This window comes from Salmo trutta, chromosome 22 (genome assembly GCF_901001165.1).
Source record: "Salmo trutta chromosome 22, fSalTru1.1, whole genome shotgun sequence".
In the NCBI taxonomy this organism is placed as follows: Eukaryota; Metazoa; Chordata; class Actinopteri; order Salmoniformes; family Salmonidae; genus Salmo; species Salmo trutta.
The window spans coordinates 19,913,831-19,927,015 of NC_042978.1; the positions used below are offsets into that span (position 1 = coordinate 19,913,831).

Below are 13,185 nucleotides of genomic sequence, written 5' to 3' on the forward strand. Positions count from 1 at the left end.
CCAGTGATGTACTGGGCCGTACGCTGTACCCTCTGTAGCGCCTTACGGTCAGATGCCGAGCAGTTGCCATACCAGGCGGTGATGCAACTGGTCAGGCTGCTCTCGATGGTGCAGCTGTAGAACTTTTTGAGGACCTGGGGACCCATGCCAAATCTTTTTTGTATCCTGAGGGGGAAAAGGTTTTGTCATGCCCTCTTCACGACTGTCTTGGTGTGTTTGGACCATGATAGGTTGTTGGTGATGTGGACACCAAGGAACTTGAAACTCTCGACCAGCTCCACTACAGCCCCGTTGATGTTAAGGGGGGCCTGTTCGGCCCGCCTTTTCCTGTAGTCCACGATCAGCTCCTTTGTCTTGCTCCCATTGAGGGAGAGGTCGTTGTCCTGGCACCACACTGACAGTTCTCTGACCTCCTTCCTATAGGCTGTCTCATTGTTGTCGGTGATCAGGCCTACCACTGTTGTGTCATCAGCAAACTTAATGATGGTGTTGGAGTCGTGTTTGGCCATGCAGACGTGGGTGAACAGGGAGTACAGGAGGGGACTAAGTACACACCCCTGATGGGCCCCAGTGTTGAGGATCAGCGTTGCAGATGTGTTGTTGCCTACCCTTACCACCTGGGGGCGGCCCGTCAGGATCCAGGTCTAGAGGGAGGTGTTTAGTCCCAGGGTCCTTAGCTTAGTGATGAGTTTTGTGGGCACTATGGTGTTGAATGCTGAGCTGTAGTCAATTAACAGCATTCCCTTTGTCCAGGTGGGAAAGGGCAGTGTTGAGTGCGATTGAGATTGCGTCATCTGTGGATCTGTTGGGGTGGTATGCGAATTGGAGTGGGTCTAGGGTATCCAGGAGGATGCTGTTGATGTGAGCCATGACCAGCCTTTCAAATCACTTCATGGCTACCGACATGAGTACTACGGGGCGGTAATCATTTAGGCAGGTTACCTTCACTTCCTTGGGCACAGAGACTATGGTGGTCTGCTTGAAACATGTAGGTATTACAGGATCAGTCAGGGAGATGTTGAAAATGTCAGTGAAGACACTTGCTAGTTTGTCCACGCATGCTTTCAGTACACGTCCTGGTAATCCATCTGGCCCCGCGGCTTTGTGAATGTTGACCTGTTTAAAGGTCTTGCTCACATCGGCTACCGACAGCGTTATCACACAGTCATCCAAAACAGCTGGTGCTCTCGTGCATACTTCAGTGTTGCTTGCCTCGAAGAGAGCATGATAACAAGTTTAGATAACTGGCCACAAAACTGGCCGTATTCTACTATTCTAACTCACAACATTAAGTTGAGAACCTGAGTTCTCCCCCCCCCAAAAATGAAATGTTTTATTTTTCACATACACCGGACAGATGCAGTGAAATGTGTTTTACATGGTCAGCCATAGTAGTACACTGCCCGTGGAGCAAATTAGGGGTATTATTCTAGAAATGTGTGTTTTACAGAAGATTAAAATAATCTGTAGCCTACGACAATGTTACATTATGAGATTACAATGTTTCAATACACAAAAAACAAATGTATCATTTCTGAAACTAGGGAACAGTTATAAAACAGATTATCCACTATATTGACCAGATACCCATAGGGCGGCGCACAATTAGCCCAGCGTCGTCCGGGTTAGGTTTTGTCCAGAGAAGGCTGTCATTGTAAATAATAATTTGTTCTTAACTGACTTGCCTAGTTAAATAAAGGTTAAATAAAATAAATACTAATGGCTGCTCTAACAATGAAAATAAATGGCTACGGTCGAGTGGATCAGTTTTGTCAAGTCAGTGACCATCGTTGGTCACCACCTTTCAAAGTGTGTTGCATTATGAGGATTAAAATTATCCGATTTGCGCCTACATGTCGACTGCATGAACTTTACAAAAACCATGTCATCAAAGGTAATGACGTTTTAACTGCAGTTGTCACGACATCCACCGAAGGTGGCTCCCCCTCCTGCTCGGGTGGCGCTCGGCCGTCGTCGTCACCGGCCTACTAGCTGCCACTGATTCCCTTTTGTTTTCCCCCTTTCCGTTATTGTTTGCACCTGTTCTGTTTTGGATTGATTAGCGGGGCTATATTAGCCAGTAGGCCCGTCTGCTCTTTGTGCGGGATTGTTTCTCTGATTGTATTGCTTGTGTACACGCCGACTGTGTTTTGCGCCGACTGTGTTTTGCGCCGACTGTGTTTGTCCCCTGTGTTTGGGGCACTTTGTTTTGTGTGCGCTCAGATTGCTGTTTGGGGTGGCTTGGGTTTTCGCCGTTGGGCTCATTAAAAGCCATGACCCTATATCGCTGCTTCCTGCGTCTGATTCCTCTGCTACAACGCCCAAGCCTTACAGCAGTGGACTGCAAGTTTCTGCAGTTGCTTTTCATCAACTTCATGCTGCAGCCATCGCCTGCATTGTGGGAGACTATTGTCAACCAATCATTTAGGGTGTTTTTGTTTGACCCACACGACCAAAGACGTGACCAAAGACATGACTGAAATAGAAACCAACTTTGCCGCAATTCACGCAAATCGTGTATACAGTAGAAATGTAAACATTTATGAATGTTATAGTTGAGGCTCTCTCACCAATTCATTGTACAATGTACACACATATATGTTAAATTTATGAGTGTGTGTGATATGGGAGTTGGAAACTACATCAGTGTCCGACTTTGCTGTCGCAGATACACCTCCCCCAACTTTCCTCCTCGACTTTCGTCTACAGTCAGTTGCTTTCACCTTACCACTCAACGAGCCCATTTTCTTGAAAAATGTAAGGCAAGGTCAGGTGGGACCATTCTAGCCAATGAGAGGGCAGATATGCGGGTGACCTACAGGCACAACGTTTTCCACTAGATACCACAAACACAAAGTCCAAATTTGCTATCATAAAATTTGCTTTTTGGTCTTCATGTAATGTTAAGGTTAGGCGTAGGGTTAGCAGTGTGGTTAAGGTTAGGGTTAGGTTTCAAATCACATGTTAAGAAAATAAATTGAAGAAATAGGCTAGGTTTATGACTTTGGTAACTATTGACGACCAAGCACAACTCCGATATAAATGGGGGTTTTTCTCAAAGTTTCCGGGATATCACGTGTCCTACTTATATCGGTACACTGGTAATAACCTAGTCATTACGAAACTTATATTCGATCATCAATTAAGCCACACGTAGCAAATAATCCTTTCAATGTTTTGTTAACTACATTCGACATTCACTCATTGACCTCCATACAAAACCCGCTCGCTTAGTGAGCGAAAAAAATCGCCACCTGCTACCGATTTTGGCCCACTTATCCGTCTCGCTTCAACTCTTCCTTTCTGATTATAATGTAACACATTTGCCGTGGTGGTTCATGGGAAGAGAATTTGCCACCTCCCACTTCCTCTGTTCCTGTTTATATTTCTCCCTATTCAATTGTAGTTATTGATAGAGCTTTGAGTAGAGTGATGAATGAAAGGCAGTGTGATTTGTTATAGTTTACCAGTATACCAGTCTTTTAGCGGCAACATCACTCCACAATCGTACAGACAGTAGTCGATTGGAATCTATTACCAGGGTTTGCGTCTTAGATCTTAAAAGGGCAACAGAATCATGGCGGGTGGGACCCCTTAGAATTTACAAGACTGAGTCAACTAAACATAACGAGGTGAGGTGGGCCCCTCTTTTAGAATTAGCAAATGTAAAATAAAACGACACATACATTTACACAGTGATCTTCAAAAATACATTATCACATGAATGTAGTCGTGAGCGTTTCACACATTTCAGTTTACCCTCTCATTCTGAACAGCTCTTCTGTTTTATTAGGTGTCAAAGGATGGGGGAAATAATTTCAGCTGTCATATTTTGACACAAAGACATTTTATGGTATTTCAAAAATGATAATGGCCAGTGTGAAGTTAACATTGAGATATTTAGTAAAACCGCCCTCTTGTTGTCTATACCAAGGCTGATGGAGCAGACCGTGGTGTCGGAGTCTACTCCAGACACCATCAGACAGCAGAGGCGCAGGGAGCTGGATGCTCGGCGGAGTAAGTCTCGTGTGCGTCTGGGGTCATGCCTGCAGAGCTGGGATCAGCTGAAGAACCACCTGGGATTCTCTCTGCACTCTGAGCTCGCCAACTACCTACTGCAGAGGTAAGGCCTCAGACCAGACTGGGCTGGTGGTGGCACTGGTAACAAACAGCACACAATCTTCATGGCTCATCTTTATTACACAACTATAACATTGGAGTAATATGATGTTGGCTATTATTCATTTTGTTACATTTCTTTTCACTCTCTTCTCTTCAGCTATTTTTCTAAAGTGTGTGCCAAATGCTCAGGTAAAGACCTGTTCCCATAACATACAGTTTACAGTTTCATTCATGTGAATATGTATGAACAAAGCCTGTGTTTTTTGAATGATGATGTAAACGTGTGTTTGGTCTTGGTCCACTAGACAAAATGAAAGGGGATACGACTGCCTTGGTGACATCAAGAGAATCTCTGCATCGCCTCGTCCTATTGGTCCACACCCATGGGCAACAGTGCCCCTTCCCACCAACCCTCCAATCTGACACTGCCAGAGAGAAACAGGCAGCTGACACAGAGGGGAGCCAGTCAAAGGGAGAGGCAGTGAAGCAGAGAACAGGCCCAAAGCACTTACCACCTCAGACAGGTGCGAAGGACTGTAGCTCTCCAGAGGAGGGCCTCTCCCCATGTGCTCGGGGGAAGGAAATGAGAGAACCCTCGGATGTGTTAGAGGCAGAACTGTGTCTGCACTATGTCTGTGAGGGAGGGCATCTGCTTTCATGGCAACCTAGTCAGAGTGGCTGTGATGAAGAGAGGGGGGCAGTAGAAAGGGAAGGAGAGATTGTGGAGGGGGATATTACCCCTGCAGGTCCAACTATGTCCAAAGGGAGGAGAGGAGCAAAGGAGCCCAAGAAGGAGAGTGTCACAGGGAGGGGTCGTCTTACTGTGAGGAGGACTAGGGCTCGTGGTGGAGCAAGGTCTGTGGTGACCCAAGAGGAGGCACAGCAGCCAGGAGAGGAGACGATGGACCTGACAACCCTAAACTCTGGAGAGAGCAACTCAAGAGGTTCATTAAGAAATATGAATTTGAATTTCCTGATTAGTTCTGAAATGCCAGTGTTGACTCAACATCACTATGTTGTTTGTTCACATCCAGGAAGTGAGAATGCACAGGAAGGGTCAGTGGCAGGAAGTGACACAATGCCAGCAGAGTCCTTGCAGTCATTGGAGGATTGGTAAAGTTGAATAGTTTCCTTCATGCACAACTCCTTGGATGTATTTGTTGTTCAAATCATAATCAACCCAACCTCATGGTGATCTAAGTTTTCATAGGCGGCTGCCTATGGAATGTAATGATCATGACGATGATAAGGAGCCAGACAACCCAGACAACATCATTGGAGAGAAGGATGTCCCTTCACCCGGCAGGTTTTAATTGCACAGTTTAATCATCTAAGAAGGAAATACATGTGAATGAACATGTTGGAAAAATGTATGAGCACCTTGTTGAACTTCATAGTGATGTAACTGTAGTACACGAGAACCTGAAGGGGGACACAGAGTAAAGCAGTTCAGTCAGAGGTTGCGTTTATACAGGCTGCCCAATTCTAATATTTTTTTCACAAATTTATATTTTTTACCAATCAGATCAGTTCTGATCAGATTTGAAAAAATCTTTGTGATTGGTCAAAAGGGTAATTAGAGGAAAAAATATCAGAATAGGGCTGCCTGTGTAAACGCAGCCAGAGAGAGATACATTAAGTTGGGGACAAGGAGAAGGTGGCTTTTAATGGTATTTTCTCACACTTCCTTAATTTGCCAGATTGGATTATATGATTAATACCATTAAATGTATTTTCAAGTAAAATATTATTGAGATGAAAGTCATGAAAGTCATGAAAGCGAACATGGTTCAAAGAATTCTTATCACCACATGCTGTGCAATAAATGTAATACATTTTCTTTCATTTGGTTTGGATTTTATAGACCGGAGCCAGCCGACAATGTTTCTCAGATTGTCAGCAAAAAGAAAAGGTTTGTGCATTGTCACTTAAAAGTTATTAAGTAGAATACTGTTTATTACTAATTTACAGTGGGGGAAAAAAGTATTTGCTGATTTTGTACATTTGCCCACTGACAAAGAAATGATCAGTCTATAATTTTAATGGTAGGTTTATTTGAACAGTGAGAGACAGAATAACAAAAAAATCCAGAAAAACGCATATCAAAAATGTTATAAAATGATTTGCATTTTAATGAGGGAAATAAGTATTTGACCCCTCTGCAAAACATGACTTAGTACTTGGTGGCAAAACCCTTGTTGGCAATCACAGAGGTCAGACGTTTCTTGTAGTTGGCCACCAGGTTTGCACACATCTCAGGAGGGATTTTGTCCCACTCCTCTTTGCAGATCTTCTCCAAGTCATTAAGGTTTCGAGGCTGACGTTTGGCAACTCGAACCTTCAGATCCCTCCACAGATTTTCTATGGGATTAAGGTCTAGAGACTGGCTAGGCCACTCCAGGACCTTAATGTGCTTCTTCTTGAGCCACTCCTTTGTTGCCTTGGCCGTGTGTTTTGGGTCATTGTCATGCTGGAATACCCATCCACGACCCATTTTCAATGCCCTGGCTGAGGGAAGGAGGTTCTCACCCAAGATTTGACGGTACATGACCCCGTCCATCGTCCCTTTGATGCAGTGAAGTTGTCCTGTCCCCTTAGCAGAAAAACACCCCCAAAGCATAATGTTTCCACCTCCATGTTTGACAGTGGGGATGGTGTTCTTGGGGTCATAGGCAGCATTCCTCCTCCTCCAAACACGGCGAGTTGAGTTGATGTCAAAGACCTCCGTTTTGGTCTCTGAGTCATTCAGATGTTCATTGGCAAACTTCAGATAGGCATGTATATGTATTCTTGAGCAAGGGGACCTTGCGGGCGCTGCAGGATTTCAGTCCTTCATGGCGTAGTGTGTTACCAATTGTTTTCTTGGTGACTATGGTCCCAGCTGCCTTGAGATCATTGACAAGATCCTCCCGTGTAGTTCTGGGCTGATTCCTCACCGTTCTCATGATCATTGCAACTCCACGAGGTGAGATCTTGCATGGAGCCCCAGGCCGAGGGATATTGACAGTTATTTTGTGTTTCTTCCATTTGCGAATAATCGCACCAAATGTTGTCACCTTCTCACCAAGCTGTTTGGCGATGGTCTTGTAGCCCATTCCAGCCTTGTGTAGGTCTACAATGTTGTCCCTGACATCCTTGGAGAGCTCTTTGGTCTTGGCCATGGTGGAGAGTTTGGAATCTGATTGATTGATTGCTTCTGTGGACAGGTGTCTTTTATACAGGTAACAAGCTGCGGTTAGGAGCACTCCCTTTAAGAGTGTGCTCCTAATCTCAGCTCGTTACCTGTATAAAAAACACCTGGGACCCAGAAATCTTTCTGATTGAGAGGTGGTCAAATACTTATTTCCCTCATTAAAATGCAAATCAATTTATAACATTTTTGACATGCGTTTTTCTGGATATTTTTGTTGTTATTCTGTCTCTCACTGTTGAAATAAACCTACCATTAAAATTATAGACTGATCCTTTCTTTGTCAGTGGGCAAACGTACAAAATCAGCAGGGGATCAAATACTTTTTTCCCCCCACTGTATGTATATCTCACTTGTATATTTCCATCTGTTTATTGTCATCCCAATTTAATGTTCCCAGAAAAACAACACCCAAAGCAATCTTGCCTTGTGAGTTTGATGGCTGTGGGAAGATCTTCTCCTCTCGGCAGTACCTCAATGTGAGTTCAGCAGTATAGCTGAAGATGACCACTTACCGATTAAGGTAAAATACACAAAACTCCAATCTATCTCATCTCACACTTAATTCAGCATCATATGAAGTACCAGCACTTCCACCAGAGGACGTTCACCTGCTCTCACACTCCCTGTGGGAAGTCCTTCAACTTCAAGAAGCACCTGAAAGAGCATGAGAAGCTGCACAGCAGTGAGGCTCAACATTTCACTTCTAGGATTCTTTGTTATCATCCTTTGCTTCAGCTCATTATGCTGAAATAATGATTGTCTGAGTAGCTATTTGTAGGGCCCTGTGTTTCTTCAGTCGCAGAGTCAGGAAGAACTCAGGTCCCTAGCATTTTCATATACAGTACAGAGCAACCACAGATGCTCTGAACCTGGTACTGTATGTAATCACTCTCTGGCTTTTGTGTATTGAGACCAGAGGGACTTCATCTGTGAGTTCTGTGCCCGGGCTTTCCGCACCAACAGTCACCTTCTCATCCACCGCCGCATCCACACCGGAGAGAAACCGATACAGTGAGTATTCTCTGTCATAGTGTTTGTCACACATTATAGAGTAGTAACACTATTATTAGGACTTCTACAACGGTTGGCGGTCATCAGCTATCCCTTAGCTCGAAAAGCTATCGGCAGTTTTGTACAGCGCGACTCAGACCGGAGCATACCGGACCTATTTTCTCTCCATATCCCCGGATTTCTACCGCAGGCTCTGGACATTTACAGCTGGATCTTGCAGCTAGCTAGCTGCTACCCGAGTGACTATTGGCTAACGTCGGTCCTGGAGCTAACATCAATTATTCCGGAGCTAGCCAGCTGAAGAGTTCCAACAGCCACTCCTGGGCTACAATCACCTATCCGGACCCGTTTTACTGCCGATGCGGAGCCCCATCGGGCCTTCATGACTGGACTACCGACGTTATCTCCCCGAGGGAGTTATCCAACTGGCCCCTCCGTCGTGACGTAACCTGAACGCCCATCCGCGGCCTGCTAATCGTTCGCTGTCTTATCGGCTGCTATCTGAATAGGTCTATCGGACAATTTTCTTGAGCCACTATAACTATAACTATTTTGCCAATTGGACTGGTCCCCCCTACCACACGGAACCCCACTAATCTACAGAGGGAAACGCACGAGGTGGCTAAAAACAGACCTCACTCCATCTTCTGCCAGCTTGCTACCTATGGCCCTGCTAGCTGTCTGAATCTCACGGGACACTTATGATCACTCGGCTAAGCATGCCTCTCCTTAATGTCAATATGCCTTGTCCATTGCTGTTCTGGTTAGTGTTTATTGGCTTATTTCACTGTAGAGCCTCTAACCCTGCTCATTATACCTTATCCAACCTTTCAGTTCCACCACCCACACATGCTATGACATCTTCTGGTTTCAATGATGTTTCTAGAGACAATATCTCTCTCATCATCACTCAATGCCTAGGTTTACCTCCACTGTATTCACATCCTATCATACCTTTGTCTGTACATTATACATTATACCTATATCTCTGAAACTGGAAACACTTATCTCCCTCACTAGCTTTAAGCACCAGCTGTCAGAGCAGCTCACAGATCACTGCACCTGTACATAGCCCATCTATAATTTAGCCCAAACTACCACCTCTTCCCCTACTGTATTCATTTATTTATTTATTTTGCTCCTTTGCACCCCATTTTCTATTTCTACTTTGCACTTTCTTCCAGTACAAATCTACCATTCCAGTGTTTTACTTGCTATATTGTGTTTACTTTGCCACCATGGGCTTTTTTGCCTTTACCTCCCTTATCTCACCTCATTTGCTCACATTCTATATAGACTTATTTTTCTACTGTATTATTGACTGTATGTTTGTTTTACTCCATGTGTTGTTGTATGTGTTGAACTGCTTTGCTTTATCTTGGCCAGGTCGCAATTGTAAATGAGAACTTGTTCTCAACTTGCCTACCTGGTTAAATAAAGGTGGGGGGAAAAAATAATAATGTTATATGACACTATTTCTGTATATCTGTAGTGATCCTTATGAGTGTTCATCCCTCTCCCTCTCTACCAGGTGTGAGGTATGTGGCTTCACCTGCCGCCAGAAGGCCTCACTCAACTGGCACATGAAGAAGCACAACTCTGAGAGCAGTTACCAGCAGTGATGCCAACTTAGCAATTTTGTTGCTAGATTTAGCAACTTTTCAGAGTACACTGGCAACTTTTTTTTCAAACAGCACCTAGCAACAAATTTAGCTACTTTTAAAAATGTATTTGGAACTTTTAGAAACTTTAGAAAAGTAACTCAAACGCTAAAATGCACACATTTTCCCTCTAAATGACACAAAAACGATTTTCTCTGTCACACACTCAGTCACAACACACGTACCTGGCTGCAAAAGTGCATTATGAGTGACGTCAGCAGCAGGTGCTCAGCTCGTGCACAGCCAGCAGCAGGCCAGCAGCAATTTCAGCAAATTGCAAATCATTGTTGGCTGACTGCAGCAGCAGTAGTATGCGTTCGACGAGACAAACCAAATGAATATAGTTGGTCACAAATGTTTGATCTTGAACAGAACTTACAACATCAATCAACATGTCTCAATCAAAATTGTACAGCCAGAAGTACAGAAAAGAGTGGGAGTCTGTACCTGAATTTAAAGGGTGGCTGAAGCCAGTAATTGGGGATGATTGTCTGGCATACTGTGCGTACTGCAAATCAGATTTGCTTTCAAAAATGTATGACATCAAAAAACATTGTGCTACAGCAAAGCATATAAATAAATCAAAACCGTACAACCCCACAACACAGTCTACATTACCACAGTTGGTTAAAAAAGTGGATAACTGCAAAAGCGCAGAAGCTACTATGGCAATGGCCACTGCAGCGCATTGTTCGCTGCTAGCATGTGACCATTTAGGTATGGCTTGCAAAGCTGCCTTTTCAGATTCTGTGATACCTGTTACCAGCATAAACTACCAAGTGAAGTTCTGCAGCAGTTTGGCACCACAGCAGCATATAGCTTTAAGGCTCCTCTACTGCTGGTTCCAGCTCTGTGACAATGCAGTTGGACAGTGAAGATGAAGAGGATTTCCGCACAGCTGATGGTGGCAGTGCGTGCTACAGTGTGTGCGAAAACAGTGGCAATATCTGGAGGAAACCATTGAGCAGCTAGCCAGCCAAGCAGCACAACAGCCTGGAGAGGGCTGGAGAGAGATGCCTAGCGCATACATCATTATTGGAGTTAAGTTGCTTGTTCAATAAGATAGCATATATACCTTGTTATTAGCCTGTACCTATAATTGTTGAGCAGTTAGGTAGCATGTTAACTAACTACCAATACACTGCTTGAAACTATAATTGTTCAGAATGTGTAGGTTTAGTAGTTAAAAAGAAAATAAATAAAATGTAATAAAATTGTTCAATAATGTGTTGTGTTTAAAAATAAAAATGTGATCATATAAAATGTGTTTATTACTTTTACAAATAAAAATATATGATAATAAACTAACAAATGTCAAATCATATTTTTTGCCGAGATGGCCAGTCAATTTGAGGAACGTTATTGTGTATTCTACGTAATGACGCAGTTTTACGTTATTACGTAATGACGTCATCACGCAATGACATCACAACGTTATTTATCAACTTTTAGCAACATATCGACCTGCCTCGAGCAACTTCCCCTGAAAATGTGTTGGCAACACTAGTTACCAGTTCCCCTGTGAGGTCTGCGGCTGGCGCTTTGAGAAGAGTTACAACCTGACCGCTCACCACCGCAAAAGCCACCCTGACCCTGACTAGACCTTGAGCCTCACCATCACCACCATCCCCAACACTGACTCACCCCCCCACGCCCCTTCCCTGTCCCTGCAGAACAATGACCACACCACCACAGCAACAGATGACTGCTTTATCATTGGCGTGACATGAAACCATGATGCTGTGTTTTGCCCCATGTTTACACCTGTAGACAGTGTATAAATAATGCCCTCTTTGGTCTTTTGTCACCCAAATGTCCAGTAGGTCAGTGGCTCCTATGCAGTCCATGGACAATCTTCATACTGAATACAAGCAGTCTCCCCTTCGTCCCTATGTGTGTTTTTGTTACATGACTCAATATTCTTTGGGGTAAGAACGGTAATGATTGAGAAGACCACCTTTGGATGTTGCTTTTGTATAAATCTATTAGTATGTAGCTTTATTTATGAGGAAAGTACAGTATGTCAAAGGGAAGGAAGGGGGGAAATAAAAAGTTTGTGTTTTACATGTTGTTTTATCATCTTGAATTATCAGACATATTATCTAGGAAATGTTGTTAATATATGACTAAAACCCCTTTAAAGCTAGAATGCCGTCCCTAGGGGGGGTGCATCACTTGAGTGGGTTGAGTCACTGACGTGGTCTTCCTGTCTGGGTTGGCGCCCCCCTTGGGTTATGCCGTGGCGGAGATCTTTGTGGGCTATACTCGGCCTTGTCTCAGGATGGTAAGTTGGTGGTTGAAGATATCCCTCTAGTAGTGTGGGGGAGTGCTTTGGCAAAGTGGGTGGGGTTATATCCTGCCTGTTTGGCCCTGTCCGGGGGTATCATCGGATGGGGCCACAGTGTCTCTTGACCCCTCCTGTCTCAGCCTCCAGTATTTATGCTGCAGTAGTTTATGTGTCGGGGGGCTAGGGTCAGTCTGTTATATCTTGAGTATTTCTCCTGTCTTATCTGGTGTCCCGTGTGAATTTAAGTATGCTCTCTCTAATTCTCTCATTCTCTCTTTCTTTCTCTCTCTCGGAGGACCTGAGCCCTATGACCATGCCTCAGGACTACCTGGCATGATAACTCCTTGCTGTCCCCAGTCCACCTGGCCGTGCTGCTGCTCCAGTTTCAACTGTTCTGCCTGCGGCTATGGAACCCTGACCTGTTCACTGGATGTACTACCTGTTCCAGACCTGCTGTTTTCAACTCTTTAGAGACAGCAGGAGTGGTAGAGATACTCTCAATGGTCGGCTATGAAAAGCCAACTGACATTTACTCTTAAGGTGCTGACTTGTTGCACCCTCGACAACTACTGTGATTATTATTATTTGACCATGCTGGTCATTTACATTGAGGGAAAAAAGTATTTGATCCCCTGCTGATTTTGTACGTTTGCCCACTGACAAAGAAATGGTCAGTCTATAATTTTAATGGTAGGTTTATTTGAACAGTGAGAGACAGAATAACAACAAAAAAATCCTGAAAAACGCATGTAAAAAATTTTATAAATTGATTTGCATTTTAATGAGGGAAATAAGTATTTGACCCCCTCTCAATCAGAAAGATTTCTGGCTCCAGGTGTCTTTTATACAGGTAATGAGCTTAGATTAGGAGCACACTCTTAAAGGGAGTGCTCCTAATCTCAGTTTGTTAC

General features: G+C 44.0%; 1 protein-coding gene across 2 annotated transcripts; it reads left to right on the forward strand.

The window, feature by feature from the left end:
* Positions 1 to 3,210: 3,210 nt before the first annotated feature.
* Positions 3,211 to 10,029, forward strand: znf692 (zinc finger protein 692). Of its 2 annotated transcripts, none has more exons than XM_029707122.1 (11): positions 3,211 to 3,632; positions 3,935 to 4,123; positions 4,280 to 4,311; positions 4,428 to 5,066; positions 5,157 to 5,235; positions 5,333 to 5,428; positions 5,987 to 6,034; positions 7,713 to 7,791; positions 7,883 to 7,997; positions 8,227 to 8,326; positions 9,858 to 10,029. In XM_029707122.1, the coding sequence occupies exons 2-11, from the start codon at positions 3,939 to 3,941 to the stop codon at positions 9,946 to 9,948; spliced, it is 1,464 nt and encodes a 487-aa protein (XP_029562982.1). In that variant the 5' UTR covers positions 3,211 to 3,632; positions 3,935 to 3,938; the 3' UTR covers positions 9,949 to 10,029. The 2 variants fall into 2 exon arrangements, with proteins under 2 accessions (XP_029562982.1, XP_029562981.1); XM_029707121.1 differs by having other exon boundaries at positions 3,223 to 3,632; positions 5,324 to 5,428.
* Positions 10,030 to 13,185: the final 3,156 nt, after the last annotated feature.